This window comes from Budorcas taxicolor, chromosome 2 (genome assembly GCF_023091745.1).
Source record: "Budorcas taxicolor isolate Tak-1 chromosome 2, Takin1.1, whole genome shotgun sequence".
In the NCBI taxonomy this organism is placed as follows: Eukaryota; Metazoa; Chordata; class Mammalia; order Artiodactyla; family Bovidae; genus Budorcas; species Budorcas taxicolor.
In genome coordinates, this window is record NC_068911.1 from 132,913,957 (window position 1) to 132,940,591 (window position 26,635).

Consider the following 26,635-nt stretch of genomic DNA (forward strand, 5'->3'; position numbering starts at 1 on the left):
TTGTCAAAGTTCTCTTAACTCAGTCCAAGACGATAGCCTCTTCTATTACCAAACCGTATCACACTAAATTCTTTTCCCTTTCAATCTCATCTTCTGCGCCTTGTGAATTTTTCCTTCCAAACCCAGAGATCAAACCTGATCAAAAAATAACATCTGGAAAAACTAGGATAGGCCAATTAGTGCCCAGAGCAGAGGTTCCTGGGATACATGCACCTGCCTATTAGAAACTGTTCTGACTCCAGCATCTCCTTTTCAAAGGCCACCAACAGCCTTCAGATGTTAACAACTTCCAGCCTTCAGCCACGTGTGACTCACTGAAACGTGTAACCTGGAGGAGAAAGCTGCCATACCCTTATATGGTGGCCACCCATAACCCCGTAGTTATTTTTGAAGTTTACAAGCCTTGCTCAAGCTCCTTAAAAGTTCCTCGTATGCCTACAAAAGCAAATTCAAAGTGAAGGACAAAAGTTTTCAGGAGGTAATTAAGCCTTTCACTATGCCATTATACCTTTGTCACCCTGTCCCCTGGCAGCTTAACAATTAATCTTTTCAAGGAGAGGGAAAATAAGTTACATACGGAACTACAGAGCTTATAGCAGCCCTATGCTATTAATTTTAATAATGTGAAAAGATAAACTTATGTCACTCACTCATAGCCAAATGAGCATCTACAGAGACCTACCCTGGTGTAGGTCTAAAATTTATAACTCAGCTTTCTTTACATAAGACCTTTCAGACCATTTAAATGTTTTCACATTGCTTAATTGGAAAAAATATAGGTGATACAGTTTGATTCCACTCACTTAAAAGTAAATGCCTTTAAATTATCTGTAAAACAGCAGGTCATTTTCTTAACTAGTGCTACCTTCCCTGCATTTTAAAAACTACGAAAGACAGAGCAGGAACGAGATCATACAACCTCCTTTTTATGTGTTTTTTTTTTTTTTAACATACTTTAGCTTTTAGAAGAAAAGAGATAATTTTATTTTTTTCATCCAAAATCTTCTTCTGAAAAGCTTTTATTCTCAGTTTCATATGATTCAATTGATTCAAATGCTGAAAGAATGGAACACTCTCTCTTGCAATTTCTTAAGCATGCATATAGAAAAAAAAAATTACTTCTGGCAGGAGTAGCTGTCAGTATGAATCTCAGCAGAAGTAAATTGTTTGGTATTTGTAATAGAGTATAATAGCTATAATTCCATTTGAGCTGCTGCCACTAATGAGCTGATAAAAACTGTGAGTTGAGACCCAGGTGTCCATCAGTGTGTGACTTCCACAAATGTCTCTGCCCAATCACTTAATCACAGAATGTGTCTCTGCACATTCACCCAATCCCATTAGATGTACTATCTACCAATGTGGGGCCCAAACTGGCTCTTCCCACAGAGAATGCAAAAGCACAGCTGCATGCTGACTCCAGAGGAGTCTTCCTATCGGCAATTATCAGGAATTTTCACAGACATTCCTAGCCCCTCAGAGTTGCTAGATGGTAATTTAAATGTGCTCAGGGTTAGAAACAGGCCTAGGAAAAGCACCTCTCTCTCATGAAAAGCAATAACCAAATAAAAAACAACAACCAGAAATTAAAATAGACTGTTTCAAATGCTTCAGGGCTACGACCCTAATACTCACCTGTTGCCAAAAAGCTGTTGATTTAATAACAAAGCTTTTGTATTTAAGTGATGGTAAACCTGTAAATACACTGTGTTTTGTGTATGTGTGAAAGTAAAAACAAATAATATTTAGAACTATGTGTCATCACATGAACATTTTAACAAAGGTTAAGAAAAAAGAGAACGAGTAGCATCTCTAATAGTAAATATTGGTCCAGGGGGTAAAGAGGACTTGAGTTTCAGTCTTCTGACTCTGAATGGGTGAATGATCTTACACACATCTCTTAAACGCCTAAGAGTCTTTATATGGAGAAAATGGAGTAGAAATATTAATGCTGTAATGACAGCCTGGGCTTTGCTGGCAGGAGTGCTTTTGAAAAGTACTTGGTATTCACAAGTTTATTTTTTATTTAACCTGCTGAATAAAAAGCATAATGAATTATGCTCATTCTATTAATGAGCATACACATGGCCCATGAGGGAAACATTAAACCTGTATGTAAATATATCCTCTTCAGGAGTCTGTCAATATCCTGAATAACGTGCATTTCAGACACACTCCCCAATGTGAATATGCTTGTGGATGGTATGCAGGCATTTGGAAAAGAGTGTATGTGCACATCTGAGTAAGTGATCTATCTCAGCATCCTAGAGCCAAGCTATGATAGCCCAAAAACAAGGGAGAAAATTCAGGAAGAAAGCAGAAGTGTGTTCTACAGACACTGTCGGCAGAATAAAAAAAAATTATTCTCATTATCAAAACACTACATATTCACATCTATTGCCTGTTGTTCCTACCATTTCTTTCAAGAAGAGCAGCTTTTGCTATGTTCTCAACAACGTACTTTTTTCTGGCTTCTGAAATGTTTAATAAACAGGCAGCCAAACGGAGCCCCACTCGGCAAAAAGACATGGTGATTTCCTTCTAGGAAAGGAGAAAAACGAGTCTTCATTTTGGTTTCTACAGTTTATTCATATTTTCACATTCATTAAACATTTAAAAAGTCATAGCTGTTTGGAAACCAGGTAGCCATAACATGAATACTTTACTATTTCATTCGTAGGTAACACCTAAAGGATAATATCTCACACTGACTCAGCCAAAAAACCATGCACATGCGGTCATGCACATGCGAATATGTGAAGACAGTAACACACTAGAAAATAGCCATCAAGCACTCAGTCTGAATTCTGTCATGGGAAATTTTTTCATTAAAGTATGTCACTCTGTTTTAAATACTGCCTTCTATAGTTTAATCCTGTTTTTGAAGAAGCATGATACTTTTGCTAAACAAGAGTATTGGGGAAATACAGAAAAGAGAAACAAGAGATTACTTAATATGCTGATTCTTACAAAAACTATTCTGACAGAAAGGGTACCTCCACCAGCCATGCCATGGATGAACAAATAAAGGAGATTCACTTGGAGGTTTTAAGTGACAACTATTTGACTAAGTTCCTCTTGTACTTTGATCTCCATAGTCCCTAAACCAGTTTAAAATCTTGAACAGGACTTTGTACGTTGAACTGAAAAGTGACATGGAGTACTCGGATATGTTACTCAATAATCAGCCAAAAACGTGACTGATTTCTTTGAAAATGGAATCATCATACAAGTTTTGGAGGTTGCTTTGACTTTCTTCAGTACCCCAGAATGGTATTTTCAACTAGTTATCTTTCCAAACTTCAAACGATATTATGAACTGAAGTTTAAATATTGCCAAAAAAAAAAAAAAAAAAAATTCCCCTTTTTAAAGATCAGGTCATCGTATTTCCACCTCTTTTAAATAGAGCTAAAAGTGAACGTGGCCCTCATGAACTAGTTCAGTAAATTTTACTGTGGAACATTTTGTGACAGGTAAAGTCCTCCCTGTGAGGGATACTGCAGAGAATGGTGTACAACTCTGAGACACACATTAAGCTCATAAGTTAAAGCTAACATGCTGCGGTGTAATTAAGTGTTCTCCGTGTATAAATCCAATGGCTTCTGTTCACTAGGGCTGTTCATTGGCCTGATCATTTTAACCGAAGAGGAGATAACAGGGCTTCGCTGTTAGTTCCAAATTTTCACATTGTGACCATCATCTCACAATTGAAAATTCAGAAAAAATAGGGTCATTAGGATTCTGTAGACATTAATAACACTTGCAATAGAGCAGCTCAGACCTCTTTCGTTTTTATGTAAACAAAAAATTGCTTTACACAAGGGGTGTGGGCGTCTTCTGGCTTTCATTTGTTTTCAGTGTGTTTATGTAGCTTAATTGTCTCATCAGGCACTTTCCCAACATAATTATGCTTTTTAACAAATGGTGTTTATGGCAACCCCTAACAGTGCAAAAGAAAGGATTAGTTTCATCCTCTCATTCCACAGTTTGATTCCCTGTGGACAGCTAAATCACACAAAGATGGTGTTAGAAAAATCCACCTTCGTTGCAAAAGCTGAAATTAGCGGCAATATCAGGCTTTTGGCAAGCACTCAGGCTTATTAGTAGAAAGGGCAAGTCATTCTCTTCTTCCTCCTCCTCCTCCTCTAAGAATTTGACCCTGAGCAAGACCCCAAACACTTGTGGTTTGAGAGGATGATCGTAATTCGCCCACCCCTTCCATCACCTTTGGGATTACTTCCGGCTAGAGACCCAAAACCTGCCTCCCTCGGAGGAACTGAGTGGACCTGTACGGCGCAGAGCAGTCCCCAACGCTCTGCCACATCACCTGCGTCCGGCGCACGCACCACCGTTAGCACTTTTAGGGCCGCAGAGGCTCGTCCAGGAGGCACAGCGCAGTGTGGGGCAGGCGCCGCCACTGGCACTCCCTGTGAGGTTCCGCGCGGGTTCTAGCGTGGAGTGGCCCAGAGCCACGTGAGACGAGGGGGTGGGCCGAGGGGTAAAACCGAGGGACTCGCTGTGGGCCCCCGGGGGAAAACAGCAAGGGGAACAGCGTCCGCGGGAGGCGGGGCCGGGAGCCAGGGGCGGCCGGCGGCGGCGCCACCCGGGGCCCGCCTCGAGCTTGCAGCCACCTCGGCCGCTCGGCGGTTTGCGCGGAAGCCACCTGCGCGCGCGGATGGCGGCGGGGTAGGACGGCGCCGAGCTTCAGTCGCCGCGCGTGACCAGTGCGCCGCTTCCGCCGCCGGCCCCGCCTCCCGGGCGCGCTCCAGCCCCGCCGCCCGCTGGCTGGGCTCTGAGCTTCCTTCCTGACTCTACGCGACCCGACCCGACCGCGTGCTGCGTCCGGGAGAGCGTAACCCTTCTTCTAGAAGTGCCTTCCCACCCCGCTTGCTTTAACTTGGAACTCTCCACGGTTCTCTTGTAAATGAATGACTTTTTAAAAGGGAATTAGAATCTAATGATGAGGTCATTACTTATTGATCGTACACCAGCAGGGGGCTCTTTTCTCTACACAGAAACACATATTCCCGCCCCACCCCCACCCCCTCCCCCTCCCGCCCCGGCCCGGCACACACACACCCCTTTGATAAATTCCCTCCTGAGAAACACTGTACGCGAGCGACTGTCAATATGATCTGGACCAAGACAAAAGCATATACCCGTTTAGTCAAAATTACAACGAGTAGGAACCAGGCATTAAGCATTTCCCTTTTTTCTAGGCCAGTGAACCTTGAGAATACATTTCTCTTCCAAAAAAAAAAAATCAGGACCTGCTTTTTTTCTTTTTAATGTAACAAGGATTAAATGTCACCATTTTGATCCAATTTTGTTCCTGAAGTGAAATAATCACTAAATAACTACTTGGGCGGAATACATTAATTTTTAAATCTATTTTTTATTTTCTAATTATACTTTTTAAACACAGATTTGAGGAAATTAACATTTATGTGGACATTTGGTTTCTAGCCTAATGTGGCATAAAAATAAGTAACATAATGAGTGTTAAAAAAAATCAGGTTCATGATGCTTCTCACATCATCATCATTGTACTTAGATGTCACAACAGTATTATGTGCGATTGTGTCAGATCCAGCCTTCTCCATCTCAGAGTGTTGGCAGGTAGGAGGGTTGTTGGCAAGAGGAGGGGTGTTAACCTCAGGATCCTGGATCCTTTCCAAGGCTGGTAATTACATTCTGCCAGCCAAAATTCATCCCATAATTTTAATTGGATAAATCCTTTCTGGCCTAAGCTACTGCTATGCCTGTCAAACTGTTGCCACATTTCACCCCAGAGGTGTCTGTGTTTTAGTTGCAAGAATCAGTCCCTTTGAGGTTGGTTTATCAGTTTAAATCCTCAAAGTGCTTTGGGACCCTAAGGAATTAAATAGATATTTGAGGGTTTTTTTCCTATTGAATCTGCATAAAAAATGTATAAAATAGATTTATATGCATGTTAATATCTGTTACCTAATGTCAGCAGATAATTTTGAGAGCTCTTTAACCAGATCAACATCCCTACCTTTCTCTTCTTTCCAGAAATTCTCATTGCCCATAGGTTTAACCTCCAGTTTCAAAAAAGTACCTAAGTATCCAAAGTTTCTTTCCATGGCGGACAATAGAAGTGAAGCCCTTATTTTTCACCTTTCCAACAATCCCATGAGATAACTTGCTAAAACAAAAGACAGAGTAGTAGCATTACACCTAGTCTTCTCATATCCCTCCAGAGAAGACAGGGGCTTCATGATTATAGCTGGACTAAATCTTCCGAGCCATATCTCCTAATCCTCTTTGTGAGAATCAATCTTGCTTCCAGGACTCCTGGGGCATCAAGTAAGATAAGGCCTCTCAAAGCATCAACAGAGGAGTTACTTAGTAAACCTTGTCCTTTTCTCCACTCTAGTCATGTCAAACACAATGGACAGAAAGCAGGGCCCAGGGTTCTTTTAGAAGGGGGGCAGCCTCTGCCCCTGCCTGAGGACTGAGAGCATATCTTTTTGAAAAAGACAAGGAGAAGGATAACGGCAAGGCTAATGAGAAGTTTAGCATTGAGACTGAAAGTCTTTTGCTGTCTTCAGGAATGGAAAAGTACCCTTGGTGTTAGTTATTCACATATAATTCTGCCCTGTTTTAAAAAAGTGTACATCACATTTACAATTACATATTATTAAACATCTCATTTTTGTTTAACTTAGCATGCTTCGGAGGGACATTTTCATACTTTTTGGGTGAATGTGTTACTTTGATTCCTCATTTCTCCTGCTGTAAATCCACATTCTGGGCATTAGTTGTTTTGCTCATCGTGGATTCTGTCCAGAAACAAGTAAGTACTGGAAAGAGAGAACAGCTCAAAGCCCCAGGGTCACTTCCATCAAAGACAGCTGCTTCCGAACACTCCCATAGCTTCCCTGTGAGACAAAAGGACACTTTTCTATATTCTTCATTTTCATTTTTGCAAGCAGAGAGAAAACAGTTCTTGTTCTTGGCCCATCAGAGTTGAGGCGGGTCAAAGGGGGAGGCTGCGTTCAGGCAGGGCTCCGCAGATCCACTTGAATCCAGAGCCCAGTGCTGCTTGAGTTGGGCTGGGACTAGGGTGAGTGAGGGAGCCATTCAGCTCAGGCACAAAATACAAGTGGTGCCAAAAACTTCAGTAATGCAATACTTTAAGAAGCCAATACAAAACAATAAATCAGTGCTGAGCAAAATATCAAAATTTCAAGTAACATCAGGAGCCTGTTTTGCACTTGTCGGCTCAGTCACACTCACCTCACCCTGTGGTTGTATTCCCCTTCGTGCCAGCCCATTTCTGATTGTAGGGTTGAGAACAAACTACGCCACTCTGCCTTACCTACATCCTCTCTTCGGCCCCTGAAATGGGCAACAAAACCAAAACTGTCAAGGGCAGAAATTTCCAGGCCAGCAGATACATATAATTTATAGTTTGTTCAAGAGTTTCATTATTCTTGCCTGGAGAATTCCATGGACAGAGAAGCCTGACGGGCTATAGTCCAAGGGGTCGCAGGGGGTCAGACACGACTGAGCAACTCACATAACACACACACAAAAGTTTCATGTATAGGAGACTTGGCCAATTTGAAGACAAATCCTTATTAGGACAAGCAAAAGAACCAACACTACTAATAATCCATTTCACTACCTACTTACCTGATGCATTTCAGAATATGATAATCAGAAAGCTTCCTACTGTGCTGTGGAATTTTGAAATAATGTTTTAAAGAACATTTTAATTAATACAATGAATCATTTTCTCTTTTCATATTCTAGCATTTATCTGTGTTCAGGGAAATAGGAGTAGAAATTTTCTCTTGGAAAGATAGACAGTCCAGTGGTTACAACTCTGAGCTTCCACAGCAGGGAGCACAGTTCGATTCTTGGAGTTGGTATCCCCAAGCAGTGCAGAAAAAAAAAGAGGAGAAAAGAAGTCTAATTCCTTGTGCAATTTTTCTAAGATTACACTTTCACCATATTTTTGCACTATGTCAGATTTCATACTGCCTTCTTCCCTCCTCTGGGAGCTTGAGAAGAATTTTGTTTCTTCTTTCATATAACTGTGGTTTGACAAATGAAGAATTAAAAAAGAGCGACTTTAGTTGTCACTCTGGGACAAGTTAAGTGCAGAAGCGGATTTACTTGTTTGGATTAAATTATTTGAATTATGTGATATTATGAAAAACGTGTTCTATTAGTCATTTTCTAAATAGCAAATAGGCTTCAGTGCTGCCTTATTTAGCATGGGGAAACTGTGCTATTCATTTATTTTAAACAAAGAAAAGGAGCTTGATATCCAGAAAGAAGTTACAATAAACAAGAGAAATAATTCCATTGGCCTTACATTTTTACCTTTAATTATGGGAAATGGATCTCTGGCCATTTTTGTCTTAATGAAGGGGGGGACGAAAAACAGAGAAATTGCCAGAATTAGCAAATTTTCATCTTTATTAATATTTGGGAAATATCTTTCCCTTTACACAACATGGACTGGATTCTTCCTCTTTAGTTGACTGATCTCTTTATCATGAAAGACCAGTAGACTACAATGTAAGCATAGGTATTAGCTTAAGTTGGAATCCCTTGTTATGCATTCTATTCCTTCATAGCTGGAATATCTCCTGTAACTAGCCAAAAAAAGTAAGTCTATGATCTATTCATCCTTTAATTAATTCCTTTCCTTTCCTGCTTCCACATGGTCATTTCTTTATCCATTCCTTCATTATGCAGCCTAGGTGTCAAATGGAAAGAAGTGTCTCCCAAAGCTGTTGTTTTGTTTAAAAAAAAAAACAAAAACAACCTATTGTTTATACTGCAGAAGAAGAGCAATCCATAAATTGACTTTGAGCTTTTGCTGAAAATTTGCCTTAATTTATGAGACTACATTAATTCATAAAATGTATCTTATTTTATCCACAAAAATGCTGAGAATGTTTAGAAACATTTCCTCTAAAAACATTTCCTCAAAAAACATGAATTTTTGGTGCATTATGAGGTTTACTCGGTATCTACTTAAGAAATCCAACTAGTAGGTGATGACTGCCAACTTTATTAAGAAAAATGACACGTCTTGTGACAGACAGTCCAGTAGTGTTCAGTCATGCTCTGTGCACTTGTAGACACTTTTGTGTTATTGTTGGTTAATGTCCTAGGTACATGCAAGTGAATGCCAGCTCTTATTGACAACAACAGGATAACCCCTCCCATGCACAGGAATCTGAGACCCTGAGCAGAAGCATCCTGTGACGTCTGCAGGCCCTAATTCCCACTTGTGTTCAGAGCCATCCCTTGCTCTGAAAAGGACAGAACCAGTTCTCCTGTTCTTAGGCAGATCTGCAAGGTCTGTCTTCAGGGAATTCAAACTAAAGGTTCAGGGGATTTTGAACCTTCTGGATTTGTACTGCTGATTTGTTTGTCTTTTACTGTCTGGTTCAGTGTTTGAAAGGATTTAACTTTTTAAAATCATGCCTTTTCATTACATTTAAATAGAAAATGTCTAATTTCAGAGGAAGAAGTGGAAAAGTTAAAATTTTTTGGTAGTTATTTTTAATATTTTCTTTATCCTACTTATGCCCCTCAATTATTATTGAAATCTTACTTGAAGTTCTGTGTTTTTAAAAAAGATTTGAAAATAAAAACTCATAGAATCTAAGGTCAGAGGGACCTTAGAAATTCTTGTAATGTTTGTTTAAACAATGTTGGACCTGGAACAAATAGGCAGTAGGGTTGGAAGCACAGTTTGTGATAAGGTAGGGTTAGGCTACGCAGTGAGGGTGTCCCTGCAGTCCTGCATTTTAACCCCCTAACTGCTGCTTCCATGGGCCCTCTGAACTCTAAGGTGGCTTTGAAAACAACTGACTAGTTCAACTACTTTTCTGGGATTTGAAACCCTTTTTGTAATATCATACAAAGTTCTCATCTTTTTAATATTAACCTTCTATATTGAATCGAACCCATGATACTGCCTCAAAACACAAGCACTGTAGAAAGTCCACACTACTTTTTAAAATTATTGGATTGGTTTTAATAGTATTTTTCTGTGGAGGAAAATAAATACAAATGGATATTCAAATCTGAAATGATCCATCAAGGGTTTTAATTAATACTTGTGGAAATGTGGTACAGAAACCAGAAGAATAAAGATACGGGGGAAGAAGAAAAAAAAGACTCAAAAAGATACAATCAAATAGAGTAGACAGTTAGAGTCAGACAACAGGCAAGGATGAAAGTGGTTTAGATACTGTATCACTAACGGGTTCAGGAGACTGTGATACCGCCCAGCCCTTCTTGGTGCCTCTGTCTCTTTTGACATCAGTATTTTCATTTCCCTATTTGGGGCAAAAGAATGGCAATGTTCCTTATAGAAGATTTCTGTATTTTATTTATATATGCAGCCCATTTTTCTTTTCTGAAAACCCCCTTTCAATTTTTTTTCTTTCATGTTATGCCATTTGATCGATAGGCTTATATTCTGAATGACAACAGAACTGGTCTGTAGCAGCAGTTTCAGCTACTCATAGTTTAAAGGTGAATTTAAATTACAAATGTTAAAATATTAAGTGAAAAATATATAATGAAAATACATTTTGTAAATCAAGATCATGGATATTTATTCTAATTTACTACTAATTTACTCAAGTGAAATTCAAATAATTCTTAATCTTTGAGTTTTCTTCACTTATTAATGTAAGACATAGAAAAGAGCCCAGTGTTTTTTATGCCAACATGAATGGACCTAGAGATTATCATACTAATTGAAGTAGGTCAGACAGAGAAAGGCGAATATCATATGATATCATTCTATATGGAATCTAAAAAAATTGATACAAATAAACTTATTTACAGAACAGAAACAGACTCACAGACATAGAAAACAAACTTACGGTTACCAAAGGGGAAAGGTGGGAAGAAGAGAGAAATTAGAAATTTGAGAGGAACATATACATCTACTATATATAAAATAGATAAACAACAGGGGTCTACAGTATAGCATGGGGAACTATACTCAATATTTTGTAATTACCTATATGGGAAAGAAATCTGAAAAAGAATGTAAATATTCTTTTATATATATCATATATAAAACTGAATCACTTTGCTATACACCTGAAACTAATACAACATTGCAAATCAACTATATACTTCAATGAAAAACATTTTTAAAAGACCCCAATGTTTCATTTCCCTAAAACATTTTTGAAGTAACTATTCAAAGTATAAAGCATATGTTAACTATTCCAATCTAATTAGATTGTTTAAAACATTGATAAAAGTACAAATAGAGAAGACTGTGTGCAGAAAAGATGTTTGAAAAATTTATCCTGGGTCAACCGACAGTAGTTACTGATAAGGGAATAAACTAATCAGAAGACTGCATATTCTGCAAGATAACTTGATTTTCTCAAATATGTCCAGCCTTCAACACCAAATACATTAATAGGAATATATTATACTTTGTTCATTATAATGAAGTTAAAATATCTATAATAATACAAATTTTATAGATGAAAAGTAGTATTTTCTTTACAGATACTGACTTTGATGGTTGTAATATAAATCAAAGAATATATGGCATTTAATATATCTAATGGATTGACTTTATAAAACAGTGTTAAAGCCAAAAATAAACCTGAAATATGTCTCATCAAACACTTTAAGGATGTGAAACCCAGACCTTAAAAAGTTAAGTGATTGCCATATGTCTAGTGTGTGTGTGTGTATGTGTGTGTGTGTGTGTGTGTGTGTGAGTTGCTCAGTCATGTCTGACTCTTTGTGACCTCATGGACTGTAGTCCACGGTAGGTTCTTCTGTCCATGGAATTCTCCAGGCTAGAATATTGGAGTGGGTAGCCATTCTCTTCACTAGGGGATCTTCCTAATTCAGGGATTTAACCCAGGTCTCCTGCATTGCAGGCAGATTCTTTACTGTCTGAGGCACCAGAGAAGCCCATGTCTAGTATCAGTCTTCTATTTTAAAAATTCAGTGTTTGGACGATGCAATATAAGACCCTTCTCAGTGGGGTCCCATCTATATACTTTTAACGGATTTTCTCCTTTCCTTTTCCTAATCCTCCTCTAATCTCATAGCACAACAGTATACTATTCACCAAAACATACTTTGAACTACTGTATGTCTCTAGCTTTGCTTGTGCTTTGTTCAAAATTTTATTCTATGACCACCCTCTCCCCACTTAGTAAACAATCTCCAACCTTTAGGACGCCTTCCTGAATTCTGCCATCTTCTCCAAAATTCATCATACTCTTCTGTGTTCTCAGAACATCTTACCACTGAAATATTTATCATATATTATTGTTATATTATTTCATAAGTGTCTCTCTTCTTCTGTTAGACTCAACAGGAATAAGGTAATTTTTGTCTTTTTAACCCCTAGAGTTTAGTGCAGTCTTGAATTGTAGACACTTTGTAAGAATTTGTTGTAAGAATTTGTAAGAAGAGTGAATTAATGGACTGATTTATCCATTTATGCATAAACATATATATGAACTATTTGATGAATGAACTGACAAACCAACAAAGGAGTGAACAAATAGGTCATTTTTTTAATCTTAGCACAGGGCTTCCCTGGTGGCTCAGAGGTTAAAGCGTCTGCCTCCAATACGAGAGACCTGGGTTCGATCCCTGGGTCGGGAAGATCCCCTGGAGAAGGAAATGGCAACCCACTCCAATACTCTTGCCTGGAGAATCCCATGGATGGAGGCGCCTGGTAGGCTACAGTTCATGGGGTCGCAAAGAGTCGGACACGACTGAGCGACTTCACCTTCACTATCAATATTTAGGGGAGGATAATTCTTTGTTGTGGAGGTTGTTCTGTGCATTGTAGAGTGTCTAGCAGCATCCTTGACCTCTCTCCACTAGATGCCAGCAGCAGCAAACCCCTCAGGTTGTGACAATCAAAAATGCCTCTAGTCTTTGCCAAAGGTAAAAGTGCCCTTGGTTAGGAATAGCGGGAGTAGATGGAATGATGACTGGAGGTGGCAATTCAAGTCGAAGGCAGAGATTAAAACTCTGGTCTCTGTTTCATTCCAGTACTTCTCCTATTAAGACTTCTCCCTGCTGAGATCCAAGTTCAATTCTTAGTCCTCTCCAAAATATTCTTAAAACCTGAGATCAATAACAGAGTTAACAGAAGTATAATCTATGGGATAAATTATTAAAAAGCAATAAGTATGGCTTTCTTATATCAATGGACCTGGTTTTGCTTTTTATAAAAACAGTATATTATCTCTAGTGGATGTTATTAAATGGTACTTATTTGGCCTTGCCTACAAATTGCTCCTAGAAGGCATATGGTTTTTAAAATTTTTCTAAATGCCGCTTCATAGCACCATCTTGTGGATTTTAGAGGAATTCATTGATTTCAGTTTGAAATGTCTAGTTATAAATATTTCTGTAGATAAGGAGAAAAATAAAATAGAGGAACTATTTTTAAAATTTTGGACATTCTTTGCTTATTGAAATGCTCTACTGAACTCTGAATTAGGGACTTAGTTGAAATTTGACTTCAACTTTTGATATTTGGCCAAAATTTCTATTTGGCTTCAATTACATCCTGCCATTTGGCTGTTAGAAAGTCAAATAGCCATATACCTACGTCATCATCGTCATATCTGCATCTGTACAGTCAGCAAAGGAGCTCATAAGGCCAACAAGGTAGGACATTCTAACACACTGGTTAATATTTGAATATTAACTCTGAATGTACAGCTACAACTGGAATTAAAAGTTCCTTGTATGCTGGAAGTACTGGAAGAGCAAAGTGTCACAAAATTTGGGAAGATTGTGGAAGCAGATGATCTTGTTAAAAAAAAAAAAACTTTTAAGTTGTTAAATGGAGAAATGGGGACTAGATTGATGATAATATGAATATTTATTCCTGTATCATGATATCAAATTTATAAAATTTTATTACTGAGATTTTTTTTTATTGTAAAAGGGTAATTGCAAGTATACTTCACATTTCTTCTTCTATCCAAGAAGTTTATTCTATGATGATATCCAGCTTCAGCCTCTGAAAATTGTTGACATAATACTAAGTCATTGGGTATTTGACCTAAATATGTATTTATATGCCTCTATTCTAAATCTAAAAGGAGAGCAAAATTAAAAGATGACACAATAGACTTAAAGTTTCTTCCTCTTTTTCAAACATGTGAATTTTTCTCCTCTGACTTGAAAAAAAAAAATTCAAGCACAAACTATGAGGAGCATCAAATGCTAAGGGCACTACTGGGAACCTAATGGGATTATTGATGTAGAAAAAGCATTTTTACTAACAGATGTAATTAAAATCTAATTTTATAGACAAAATGTTTAATTGGCTATAATTCTTATTCGTTTTTCCCGTCCCAATACACAATCTTCTTCTCTTCTCCATGAGACAAACTTAGAATAGCCATGTACTAAAAGATTCCGTTACTTGATCATCTCCTTTGTTCACCTCTTCATATGTAAGAATTGTCAGTGGGGTTCAGCCCAGGACAATTGGATACCCAAGCTCCTTTCTTCCTAAGAGAAGGTGTTATTACTTTGGGAAATGGGAGAAGGAAAGGTGTTAAAAAGGGAAGAAATTTTCCTGCAGGAAATTTCACATAATTGTTTTGATCCCAAAGTAATTATTTTATCCTTCAGGACAGTGGACTGCTTTGCCTATCTGTGTAGCTTAAAATAGAGCCCTAGCAGGTGGATCAGGAAGTGAAATCTAACAACCACAATAATTGCAGTGGCATTTAGCTCTCTTTAACCCACATTATCTCTGTAAGTAGGGAGCGAATGCTATGAATAACACGTTTTTGGCTTTGAGTAGATACAGAGATTAGTCAGTATTGCATAGTGGAACAAACCGCAGACCAGAGATCAAGTAGCCATAGTTTTATTCCCTCCTGTCACCAATGGTATGAATTAGACAAATGACTGAGTTTCTGCACCTGGGTTTCCATATCTGTAAGTTGAAAGAGCTAGACAAGGTGTTCTGTAATGTCATTTCCAGCCTAACAGGTTAAGATTCTATGAATTATCCTGTTGGGTAGGAGTACAACCTCACCTCCATATTCCCTTTCTGGGAAAGGTATTGAGGGATGATTTGAATCGTGTTGCCTGGCACCATTTAGGGATCTAACAAGACCATCTCTAACTTCTCCTTCTAGTCACCAAAGGGAGAAGATGTTATATTTAAGGCTTAATACTATTTATTTTCAATATATAACACATCTCCATAGGAAGAATTCATTTTACTTGTAAATATTTTCTTCAAATTTCGTAGGATAGCACCTACTTCTAACTATTTAAAAATCTAGGTTTCAAATTTCTGAACCTTTCTATAGATCACATATTTTTTAAACAGTCTTTTCCTGAAGAGGACCTACAGAATATGTCTTCCTTGAGATGCTAAGTTTTCCACAAAGAAAATGAGTTTGGATCTCACCACATGGTATATTGTTTTCTGGGATATTCACCATGCTCATTATAATTTTAATGATTATGAAATCCACTTCTATGGTTTGGTTAATCTGGCAGAACTTTTGGGGGGGCTGGGGAAAGCTATTGTTGAGGGAAATGGCTTTATCTTTCTAAACCTACTTCAGCCTGATCCAGCACAGAAGCCATTCCTGGTAAGACATGATGCTTCTAGATAGGTTTTCCAGGTTTTTTTTGTTTTTTTTTGTATTTAATTATTTCTTTCTAGAAACAAGAACTCCTGAACTTTCTCTTTAACATGAGGATGACCGTTTGGTAGAGTACATGAACTACTTAAGTCCAATATTTAGGTACTGTCAAAGATTCTGATATCTCCTGCTTACTGAAACTATCCCTGCAGGTAATTCAGAACTAAGGTAATACAGGTAACTAACAACATGCATGTGCGTGTGTGTTCAGTCAGTAAATTGTGTCCAACTCTCTGCAACCCTGTGGGCTGTAGCCCACCAGGCTCCTCTGTCTGTGGGATTTCCCGGGCAAGAATACTGGAGTGGGTTGCCATTTTCTCCTCCAGGGGATCTTCTTGACCCAGAGATTGAATCTGAGTCTCCTGCATTGGCAGATGAATGCTTTACCACTGAGCCACCTGAGAAGCCCAAACTAAGAATATCTGAAACATATTTGGTGGGTTCCGTTGTGCTACCTTGTTCAAACATGGTTTTGGTAATGAAAATCCATGTCTGATATTCACTGGCATAAAAAGTACTTGGAGTGTGAGAATTTTTAAAGAATATACATACATACAGAAAAGTTACATATTTACGAGAACTGAGATCAGTTAAGGACTTGGAACTTGCCACAAGAAGTAAGAAGGGATAACATTTTTATTTAATGCTAATTTCCTACCCTAAACCCTCACCTACTGAAATAATGTACTAACTCGGTGAAACCAGAATCCTGACCTGATTTATGCTGAACATTAGGCAACAGTTGTAGCAAAGGTGATAAGTGAGTCAGTTAATCTCAAAGTCAGGCATGGTTTTAAATTTAACCTATAGACACATGATGATAAGCAGTGTTGGGGAAACTAACATTATTTATTGTCATTGTACATGATGTTATATTATCAAATATTTTGATTAAAATAACTAGTCAAAATGTTTTTGGTAAATGAATTTCATACCATTTCTATATCTTAATTAATGCCATAATATGGTCCCACATACTTTAGTTTCTTATGACAATTGTCATTGTGCTTATCATTAGTATCAAATCATTACTAATGATAATTTTGCTTCTATTTAATACTTCAAGAAAAGATTTTTATAATGTTTTTATCTTAAAGTTATACACATTCATATTATTTTTACCTTATTTACAAATTAAGCACATTTAAATTACTAATCTACTTATAATTTTAAATGAGAAATGCTTTTTTAAAAAAGTAACAGGAATTAGAGTGCCCAAAATATTGAAAACATAATCCCTTTAAAAATATCCACCATCTCGCTCCTCTTTCTCTTTCTAATTCAAACTAGTTTCCTTTGAAGACGTCTTTTGCCAACGTTTCTGCAAACTATTTTTGTTTGAAAATTTCAGGGTGGAATAGTTTTTTAAGATGAAGGAAACTGTATTTGCAATTACAGCTTATAAAGAAAACCATAAACTCCTTTTGGCATCAATTTGACTGAAGGTCAAAATTAGATTTCCTCTTCCTATACTATTTGAATTATAAACCTCTCTTCTTATAAGGAGATTTGAGGGATCAGCTGGAAACTGCAATATATTGTGTGAATACTAGAGTTAAGGTACCATTTAAAGGGAACAGCTCACTTAATTTTGACCTTGTTCTGTTACAGTAATGATTTTTCACTTTTAGTATAGATGACATTGTGTGTGCATGCTAAGTCACTTCAGTCATGTCTGATTCTTTGCGACCCTGTAGACTTGTAGCCTACAAGGCTCCTCTGTCCATGGGATTCTCAGGGCAAGAATACTGGAGTGGATTGCCATTCCCTCCTCCAGGGGATCTTCCCAACCCAGAGACTGAACCTACATCTCTTTAGTCTCCTGCATTGGCAGGCGAATTCTTTACCACTAGTGCCAGCTGGGAAGCCCATGCCATTGTATATTTTCTTAATTCAATAACAAGACTGGCTTTTAAAATTTCAGATTACTACTATTAAAGATTGGAATAATTTCATGTCAGGCTATATGTTGATAGTGTTGGTGATAATTGCAAAGAAAGTTGTTGGGGTCTACCTTTTAGCAAATTACTTATTAGGTGCTATGAGAAAATGACGGAGAAGGCAATGGCACCCCACTCCAGCACTCTTGCCTGGAAAACCCCATGGACGGAGGAGCCTAGTAGGCTGCAGTCCATGGGGTCGCTAGGAGTCGGACACGACTGAGTGACTTCACTTTCACTTTTCACTTTCATGCATTGGAGAAAGAAATGGCAACCCATTCCAGCGTTCTTGCCTGGAGAATCCCAGGGACAGGGGAGCCTGGTGGGCTGCCGTTTCTGGGGTCGCACAGAGTCGGACATGACTGAAGCGCCTTAGCAGCAGCAGCAGCAGCAGCATGAGAAAATGAAAAAGGTACTTATGGAGAGATAATTCTTGCCCCTAGGAGTATGTAATATATAGCTGGGTTGTTTTATCTTTTTTAACTTCTATGCCAAATACTTCAAATCAATCTTAGTGAAAAGATTGAGTAGGAAAAAAAGTCACCTAATTTCCTCTCATCAACTCTTATCTGAATGCATCACCTCACTTGTGATGGTGCCGAAAGATAAACTGAAAATTCAAACTTATTTTACCTTAATTACTTAATATCTATTAGGCTGTTTATTTATGAAGTCCTAAATCATTGAGGTGAACAGACATGAAAAAACCCTTTGAAGAGGCAGGAATATGCATGTGTCACTTGTTAAGGAGTTAGATTTTAAAAGAAATGGTAAATCACTGAAGGGTTTACTGTGGTCTGAATATTTGTGTCCCCCTAAAATTCATATGTTGAAAACCTAGTGCCCAAGCTAATAGTATTAGGACATGGGGCCTTTCAGAGGTGACTGGGTCTTGAGGATGGAGGCCTCCTGAATAGGATTAGTGCTTTTATAAGAGGATACAGAGAGCAATCTGCAGTCTGCAGCCTGGAAGAGGACCTTTCCTAGAATCCAAACACGCAGGCATTCTGATGTCAGACTTCCAGTCTCCAAAACGGCGAGAAATAAATTTCTGTTCTGTATAAGCTACCCACGCTATGGTATTTTGTTGCAATAGCCTCAATGGCTTAAGACTGAGTCCAGCACCTGATTCTCTTAGGTCACACGTGTCTTTTCTGCAGATGGCCAACAGCAGATGGGTTATCAAGGTTACCGTTATTTACTTTTCCAAAAACTTAAGTTATTGGACTTCCTCAGCCCTCATCTAAGTAAATGTGAAGATGTGCTGAGGATGACTTGAAATTTGTGTAAAATAAGCCTATACATAGCTCTTTAACTTTCCCCCAAGATTATTAAAAATCTGGTATTAGCAATATAGTAACAATTAATGGGGCTTCCCTGGTGGCTCAGATAGTAAACAACCTGCCTGCAATGCAGGAGACACTGGTCCGATCCCCGGGTCGGGAGGATCCCCTGGAGAAGGGAATGGCTACCCACTCCAGTATTCTAGACTGGAGAATACCATGGACAGAGGAGCTTGGTGGACTACAGTACATGGGGTCACAAAGAGTCAGGCACGACTAAGCCACTAACACACACATCTTTGCCTGTGCAGTGGAAGCATGGAATCCTTACACCTGGACCACCAGAGAATTCCCTTATCTATAATTTTAAGAGGAGGTTTTTAATGTCAGTAGATCACTGGTCTTTCCATGACTTATACCTGCTTTTCCCTCAAGAATCCCTGATCCCATTCATGGTTCTGTTCTCTCAAATATTTTCAGTGTCTGTACTTTCTATCCCACTCACCGATCAATGGGATTACCTTCAATTTACCCATGACTATTAATGTTAATTTGGTAATTTGACTTAAAGACGTCCAAAGGGCATCTTCTATTCATCCACTCATTTACTCTTTTGTTCATTCAACAAATATTTGTTCTTCCAAACACCTGAATGGAAATGGCTACTCACTCTGATAGTCTTGCCTGGAGAATCCCATGGACAGAGGAGCCTGGTGGGCTACAGTCCATGGGGTTGCAAAAAGTCAGGCACAACTAAGCCACTTAGTGGAGTGGTACAGTACTGAGCAAATTAGACAAAGAACTGCTCTCTGAACTTATTTTCTGGAGTTTCGACAAAGAGGCAACCACTACTTGGAAGACTGCCCCTTTGTATGGGCATTGGTGTTCCTGATTCTACTTTCTTTTTCCTCTGGGAAACTCTTTATACCCTCACAACAAGCCCACGCCTTTCACATACAGGTTAACAAGCTTTACGTGTGTTTATTGCCACCCATCCCCCAACTCCCACCCCTTGCCCTGCATATTGCTCCAGGAAGATCTGGAAAAAAATGTAAATGGTCACATTTTCATCTCAAGATAAAGTATTAATAGAAAAAAAATAAAATAACCTGTGTCCAAAACTCATGGTTTTGAGAATACAGTTTCTAAATAATTATATGACAGAATTCAAAAAAAGTATGTCTTTACATAAAACTACTGTATAATTTAGTAACTATAATGTATTATTTTAAAATGAGTGATTATGCAAAATTAGTTCCCTTATATATCAATCTCTAATTTAAAACTTGTGTTTAAAGCTATAAAAGTTATCATAGCTTTTTGCAACATTGAATACTATCTAATTTGAAGCCCTTTAGAAAGCCATCTGTAGTATTTTGAGTTTTGGCTGTTTCAAAATGGACTTTCTTTCTCGACAGGTACTTGATAGAGAAAAACTCAATATTTAAGCACACAATCTATGTCTGTTGTGAAAAGAAGTAAAGTAATAAACTGTCCCATAAAAGTTTTCTCCCTTTTAAAATTTAAATTAAACTGGCTTCAGCTATTTATTTTTATTTCCTCAATCAAAAAAATTAAACTGTAATATGTTATAGTATAAAGTACTTTCTATTGTTGCTTTTTTGAAGAATGAGAATAGAAATGATTTTTAATTTTAAAGATTGAAAAGATTTAATAACTAGATGAATTACATTTTTAAATCCCCATTAATTTATTTTCAAATGAGGAAAACCCATAACTTTGAGAAACTGATTATTATGGGGAAAAAACCTTGATTTGCAATTGTACCCAAATACGAAAGCCTACATTTTGTAAGCATAAAGATTACATTCCCTTCAAAAGATTTGCAATTCTCATAGGCCCATAACTTAGAGAATGAGAGGATTGTAATTTGAAAAATTACAGATTTCATTGTTTTTTTGATGTGTGAAACCTATAAACAAATATCAAGAGATTGTATTGCAAGACTGAAAATCCCTTGTTTAGTTTTATAAGGGACAGTGCCCTGTGTGGCTTATAACCCTGACTTAAAAGAAAAATGCAGAGTAATGCAAAAGACACTCTAATCATTGCATCTAATTACAAAGAAGAATAACTCTGTAAAAAATGTGTATCCTTGGGCAGGCATGTGGTCTGGTGGTCAGAGCATGGGATTTCAAGTCAGTAGTCTAAATTTCTATTTTAAACACCAGTTCTAAATTTCTCCATGATTTTGGGAATGACATTGACTTTATTTTTAAAGACAAATTTGAGATTTGTGCTTGATAATTACAAAGTAGCTTTTAATCCTCTATCAGAGGTATAAGTCTAATCCTGTAGAAAAATTGACAGGTGTTTTCTTGACTTCTTGGTGGTAAAAAACTTACTTGACAAAAAGAAAGGTCAGGTAAATATAAATGAATTCAGAATTTTTTTTTTTACCATTTGCCAGTAGCATTGCTATACCCATGTGCTATTTCAAAGTTAGCTCAGGTCATTATTTAACAATCAACCTACTGATAATGGGGATATTTTGTATAGTTTTCCTCCAAATTGCTCCTTTGTTTTTGAGGAAATGGTAGTCCTCAGTGGAGCCAACACTGCTCTTTTTATACTAATTGTTATTGTCACTCTAAGGAACTTATACTCCACAGTGAGGAGTCTGCTTTGTATTTTTGTTTATGTGTAGTGTTTTTTAAGTGTTCCTCCAAGTGTAATAACTACAGATAAATTACCATGTAAGTTTTATTTAAATTACTGATAGATTTCTAGGGATAAATGTAGGTAAGTAATTCAAATTCTAACACACCTCTATAAATCAATTACCACAGTAATTTTCACTGGGAATAATTAACATGTGAATTCAAGGAATGTGACCTGACTTACAGGGTTGTTCTATTTCTTTCTGTTTTAAAGAGTTTGAGTACTCTGTGGATTTTTTTGAGTATGATAATATTCTTCTATGCTTTTTAGTCCTTAGTTTAGCTAAAGATTATGCTTAATTGTTCAGAGAATCCACCCAGTCTAATTTGCTAATAGTCGATGTACAAATTAGAAACAAAGAGCCAAATCAGATATATGGTGGAGTATTGCTACAGCAGGCAGGGAGGCTGCAAAACATGTGGCCAAAATCTCAACCCCAACAAGAACCTTCAGTGCCTGATCTATTGCACACTTTCCAGGCAAATGGTGATCTTTAAAAACAGCAATTTATCAAGATAATGCCTCATGAAAGGAAATGGAAACCATTATAAGGCAAAGTAAAACAGCTTAAGGACAGATCTTGTTTTATGTTTCTCTGATTAGAAATGCAGTGTAAGAATGCCTTGCTAAAGTACTTAAAGCACTATTAAATGATCCAAATCTCAGGTAAGAAATCATGGAGTCAAAGGATCAAATCCCAACAGGGTCAGTTTGGTCTCCTGGTATTACACAGGAGGAAAATTAGAATTGAGCTTTCCTTAAATTTGTCCTCTAGGGGAGATCTCAGAATGGAATCCTTGTGTAGTGGTTTGCAGTAGCTCTAATAGCTTCATGGAGCGCCTGTAGGTTCCAACTGAACTTATGTTAAATAAAAAAGGGAGAAATCCAACTTAAGTTCATAAAATTAATGTTATACCTATTTAAAAAAAAAAAAAACTCGAACAAGTAGGGAAAAAATAGTAGTATCTATGCAAAATACCAAAATTTAGTCCTGTATTAAGTCCACTAAAGTCCACTTCTCAATGCCCTATTTGGGTTGTTCAATGCATCTTACATTCAAAAATAATAGCAAGAAAGGGAAGATTCTTTGAAATTTGTTACTTTAGTTATAAAATACTAAATTTCCCCTTTTTAAATCAAACTCTGGGTCTATGGGCTCCCAAATCAACCCCACTTTACTTCCCCATCGCCTAAAGATACAGTGGAAATAAGTTGAAAACAACATTTCCTATACATAGGTGGTGATGCACCTCTGAAAAGGGAAAAAAGAAAAAAACAAAAAAAACCCCAATATTTAAAACATTGGATAAAAGTCTAGCATAACAGAGTTAGATACAATAGGTCAATTTCTTGTATTGAAAATACAGGACTTTGACCTTCATTCCTCAAATATCCTTCACATCCAAAAAATAATGTTGGGAAGACATTTTTCTAAGTACCAATTATAATGATAAACTGTAATTCTTGACTAGTTTAGCTGACACTTGAACTTTCTCCAAGAGTTCAGATTTCCTCCCATTAGCACATTTTACCCAGTATTACAATGTAATTTTTGCATTCCAATCCTAAATCTGCTAGAGTACTTTATATGGATACGGGACATTTGGCTTGGTGTAACAGAGCCAGAAACCTGGTTGGAAACTTTGAAAAAAGAGAGAGTCCCTCTGTTATCCCAATGTATAACTCATCCTATAAAACTCAAGCTTTATTTCTGACATAGCAAAGCTGTCTCTAAAAGGTTACCATGGAATCAGAAATAATCATTTAACAATGGATTTATATCACTTTCATCTTGAGTTTATTTTAAACTGAAGTGTGCTATGAACAATTCTTATGTTGGATTGCTAATTACAAAACAGACTTTTAATGATTGTAACTGCTGCTGCTGCTGCTAAGTCGCATCAGTCGTGTCCAACTCTGTGCAACCCCATAGACAGCAGCCCATCAGGCTCCGCCGTCCCCGTGATTCTCCAGGCAAGAGTACTGGAGTGGGTTGCCATTTCCTTCTCCAAATGATTGTTTACTGGGAACCTATAAAAATGGCAACGTGTACTAATCGCCATTAAAATACCACATTCTTATTGTTGGGTTAGACTTTCGAAATGGCATCAAATACAGCTTTACTGACTTTTACAATCATTATTTATCATAATAAAATAACTAACAGTTTTTCATGATAGAATTTTATAACAGAAGTAATTACTATTTAGGATTAGTTTCAACTGTGAGACACAGAAACCCCAAATTACCAAGTTTAAATAAGAGAAAAGTTTCTATCTCTTATAAAATCCAGAAAGCAGTTCCAGGCTGGTATTATGAATACACATTCAGATTCAGGCGCTTCTTACCATCCCCAATATTCACTTTCCAAGTGATTCAAGGCGATTGCTCTACCTCATTATTATGTTCATCGTCCAGGTAGTAGGAGACAAAAAGGGAGCATGTTCTACCCAGAACACTGCATTGTAATTTTTATGACTAGCACATGATTCTATAGTGTATCAGGTATGACTAGCACAGATCCTATATTATAATTAGCAACTTCATAATTTTCAATTCTTTCATCATTATGTTTAATTATACATTCTTATGTTAGATGATAATTTTTAGGAAAAGCTAAAATAATGACTCACAGCAAAGCAATCTTGAGAAAGAAGAACAAAGTTGGAGGCATCATGTGTCCTTATTTCCAACTATATTACAAAGCTATAGTAATAAAAACAATATGATATTGGCATAAAAACAGACACATAGATCAATGGAACAGAACAACAAGCTCAGAAATAAATCCATGTGTCAGTTAATTAATGATGAAGAAGCCAACAATATACAATGGGGAAATAATGGTCTTTTCAACATATGATGTTGGGAAAACTGAAAAGTCACACGCAAAAGAATGAAAGTGGACCACTATCTTACACCATACACAAAAACCAACTCAAAATGTATTAAAGACTTGAACACAAGACCTGAACCATAAAGCTCCTAAAGAAAACACAGGCAGTAAGTTCCTTAACATCAGTCTTTATGATATTTGGTTTGGTTTTGACAGTAAAAGCAAAGGCAACAAAAGCAAATACAAATAAGTGGGACTATATCAAACTAAAAAGCTTCTGCTCAGCAAAGGACACCATCAACAAAATCAAAAGGCAACCTACCGTCTGGGAGAAAATATTTGCAAAACATTTTTCTGACAAGGGCTCAAAAGACAAAATATATAAAGAACTCACACAACTCAATAGCAAATAAATTCATTTGAAAAGTGGATCTGAATAGACATTTTTCCAAAGAAGACAAACAGATGGCCAACTGGAACATAAAAACATGCTTAACATGATGAATGATCAGGGAAATGGAAACGAAAACCACAATGAGATATCACACTTGTTAGAATAACTATTATCAAAAAGATAAGAAATAATAAGTGTTGGGGAGGATATGGAGAAAAGGGAACCCTTGTGTACTGCTGGTAGGAATGTAAATTAGTGCAGCCATTATGGAAAGCAGTATAGCAGTGCCTCAAAAAACTAAAAACAGAACTACCATATGATCTAGCAACTCCACTTCTGTGTATTTATCTTAAGGAAATGAAAGCACTAACTCAAGAAAGATATACACACCTCCATATTCATTGCAGCATTATTTACAACAGCCAAGATATATGGAAGCAACCTAAATATTCATCGATACATGAATGCATAAAAAATGTGATATATGTAATATTCTATTATACAAATATATATGTATGAATATTATTCAACCATAAAAAAGAAAGTCTGCCATTTATAGCAACATGAATGAACCTTGAGGTCATTATGCTAAGTGAAGTAAGCAGACAGAGAAAAACTAATATCTCACTTTTATGTAGAATCTAGAAAAAAAATGTTAAACTCGTAGATAACAAGGAACAGATTGGTGGTTGCCAGAGGTGGGGGGATGTGGATGGGTGAAATGGGTGAAAGTGGTCAAAGGTACAAAATTCTCATTATAAAGTAAATAAGTCCTGGGAATGTAATATATAGCATGGTGACTATATATTACATTATAGCTAAGAATATAGTAATGAGTATTACTCATTACTCATTCTTATAGTTAATATTATATAGCTATAGTTAATATAATTAACTATAGTGACTTATAGTTAATATAGTGACTATATATTACATTATAGTTAAGAATATAGTAATGTATATCTGAAAGCTGCTAAGAGAGTAGAATTTAAAAGTTTTCATTATGAGAAAAAAAAATTTTTAACTATGTGGTGATAGATGTTAACTAAACTTATTGTGGTGATCATTTATAATATATACAAATTGCTTTCCTGGTGGCTCAGACAGTTAACAATCTGGCTGCAATGTGGGAGACCTGAGTTCAATCCCTGGGTTGGGAAGATCCCCTGGAGGAGGGCATGGCAACCCACTCCAGTGTTCTTGCCTGGAGAACCCCCATGGACAGAAGAGCCTGGCAGGTTACAGTTCATGGGGTCGCAAAGAGTCTATGACTGAGCGACCAAGCACACACAAATATTGAATCATTATGTTGTATACCTGAAACTAATAAAGTTATATATCAACTATGTCTTAATGGAAAAACAAATTTGAATGTGCTTAATCAATTTGTCTGTTTTATTGTTTGCTGAATACTGAGATTAATATAATCCTATATACATATGGTAACATTTATTATATCTAATAGCTATTTATGCTAAATTTAAAACATGTGTCATGTCATAGCTCCTAAAATCCAGGGTAATGAAGTCAGATGTGGACTCTTCTAGACTGCCTCTTCCAGTTACCAGCTAAGTAGCCGTGGGCAGTTTTCCAATTCAAATCTCAGTTTCTCTCCTATAAAGTAGATATTAGAAAACCTACCTCAAAGGGTTTTTATAGGAGTAAATCAACTAATGGCATGTGTATGTAAAATTAGAGCATAACATCAGACACATAGTTTGTTCACAAAAATGACTGATTCCCTCACTACTTTTAGGAAGCAGAGCCAGAGGTATGGCTTTTTTAAATTTTACCTTGCCTAAGAAGGACC

At 37.1% G+C, this 26,635-nt stretch overlaps 1 protein-coding gene across 1 annotated transcript in view; it reads right to left on the reverse strand.

Moving 5' to 3' along the window:
• The window catches only part of FTCDNL1 (formiminotransferase cyclodeaminase N-terminal like), a 42,020-nt gene extending 37,402 nt beyond the window's left edge, over positions 1-4,618 (reverse strand). The window contains exons 1-2 of the mRNA XM_052635790.1: positions 4,329-4,618; positions 2,415-2,541 (exon numbers count right to left, since the gene is read on the reverse strand). Coding sequence (XP_052491750.1) covers positions 2,415-2,529 — 115 coding nt within the window. The 5' untranslated portion in view covers positions 2,530-2,541; positions 4,329-4,618. The remainder of the gene's footprint in view (positions 1-2,414; positions 2,542-4,328) is intronic.
• Between the last annotated feature and the right edge of the window lie 22,017 nt (positions 4,619-26,635).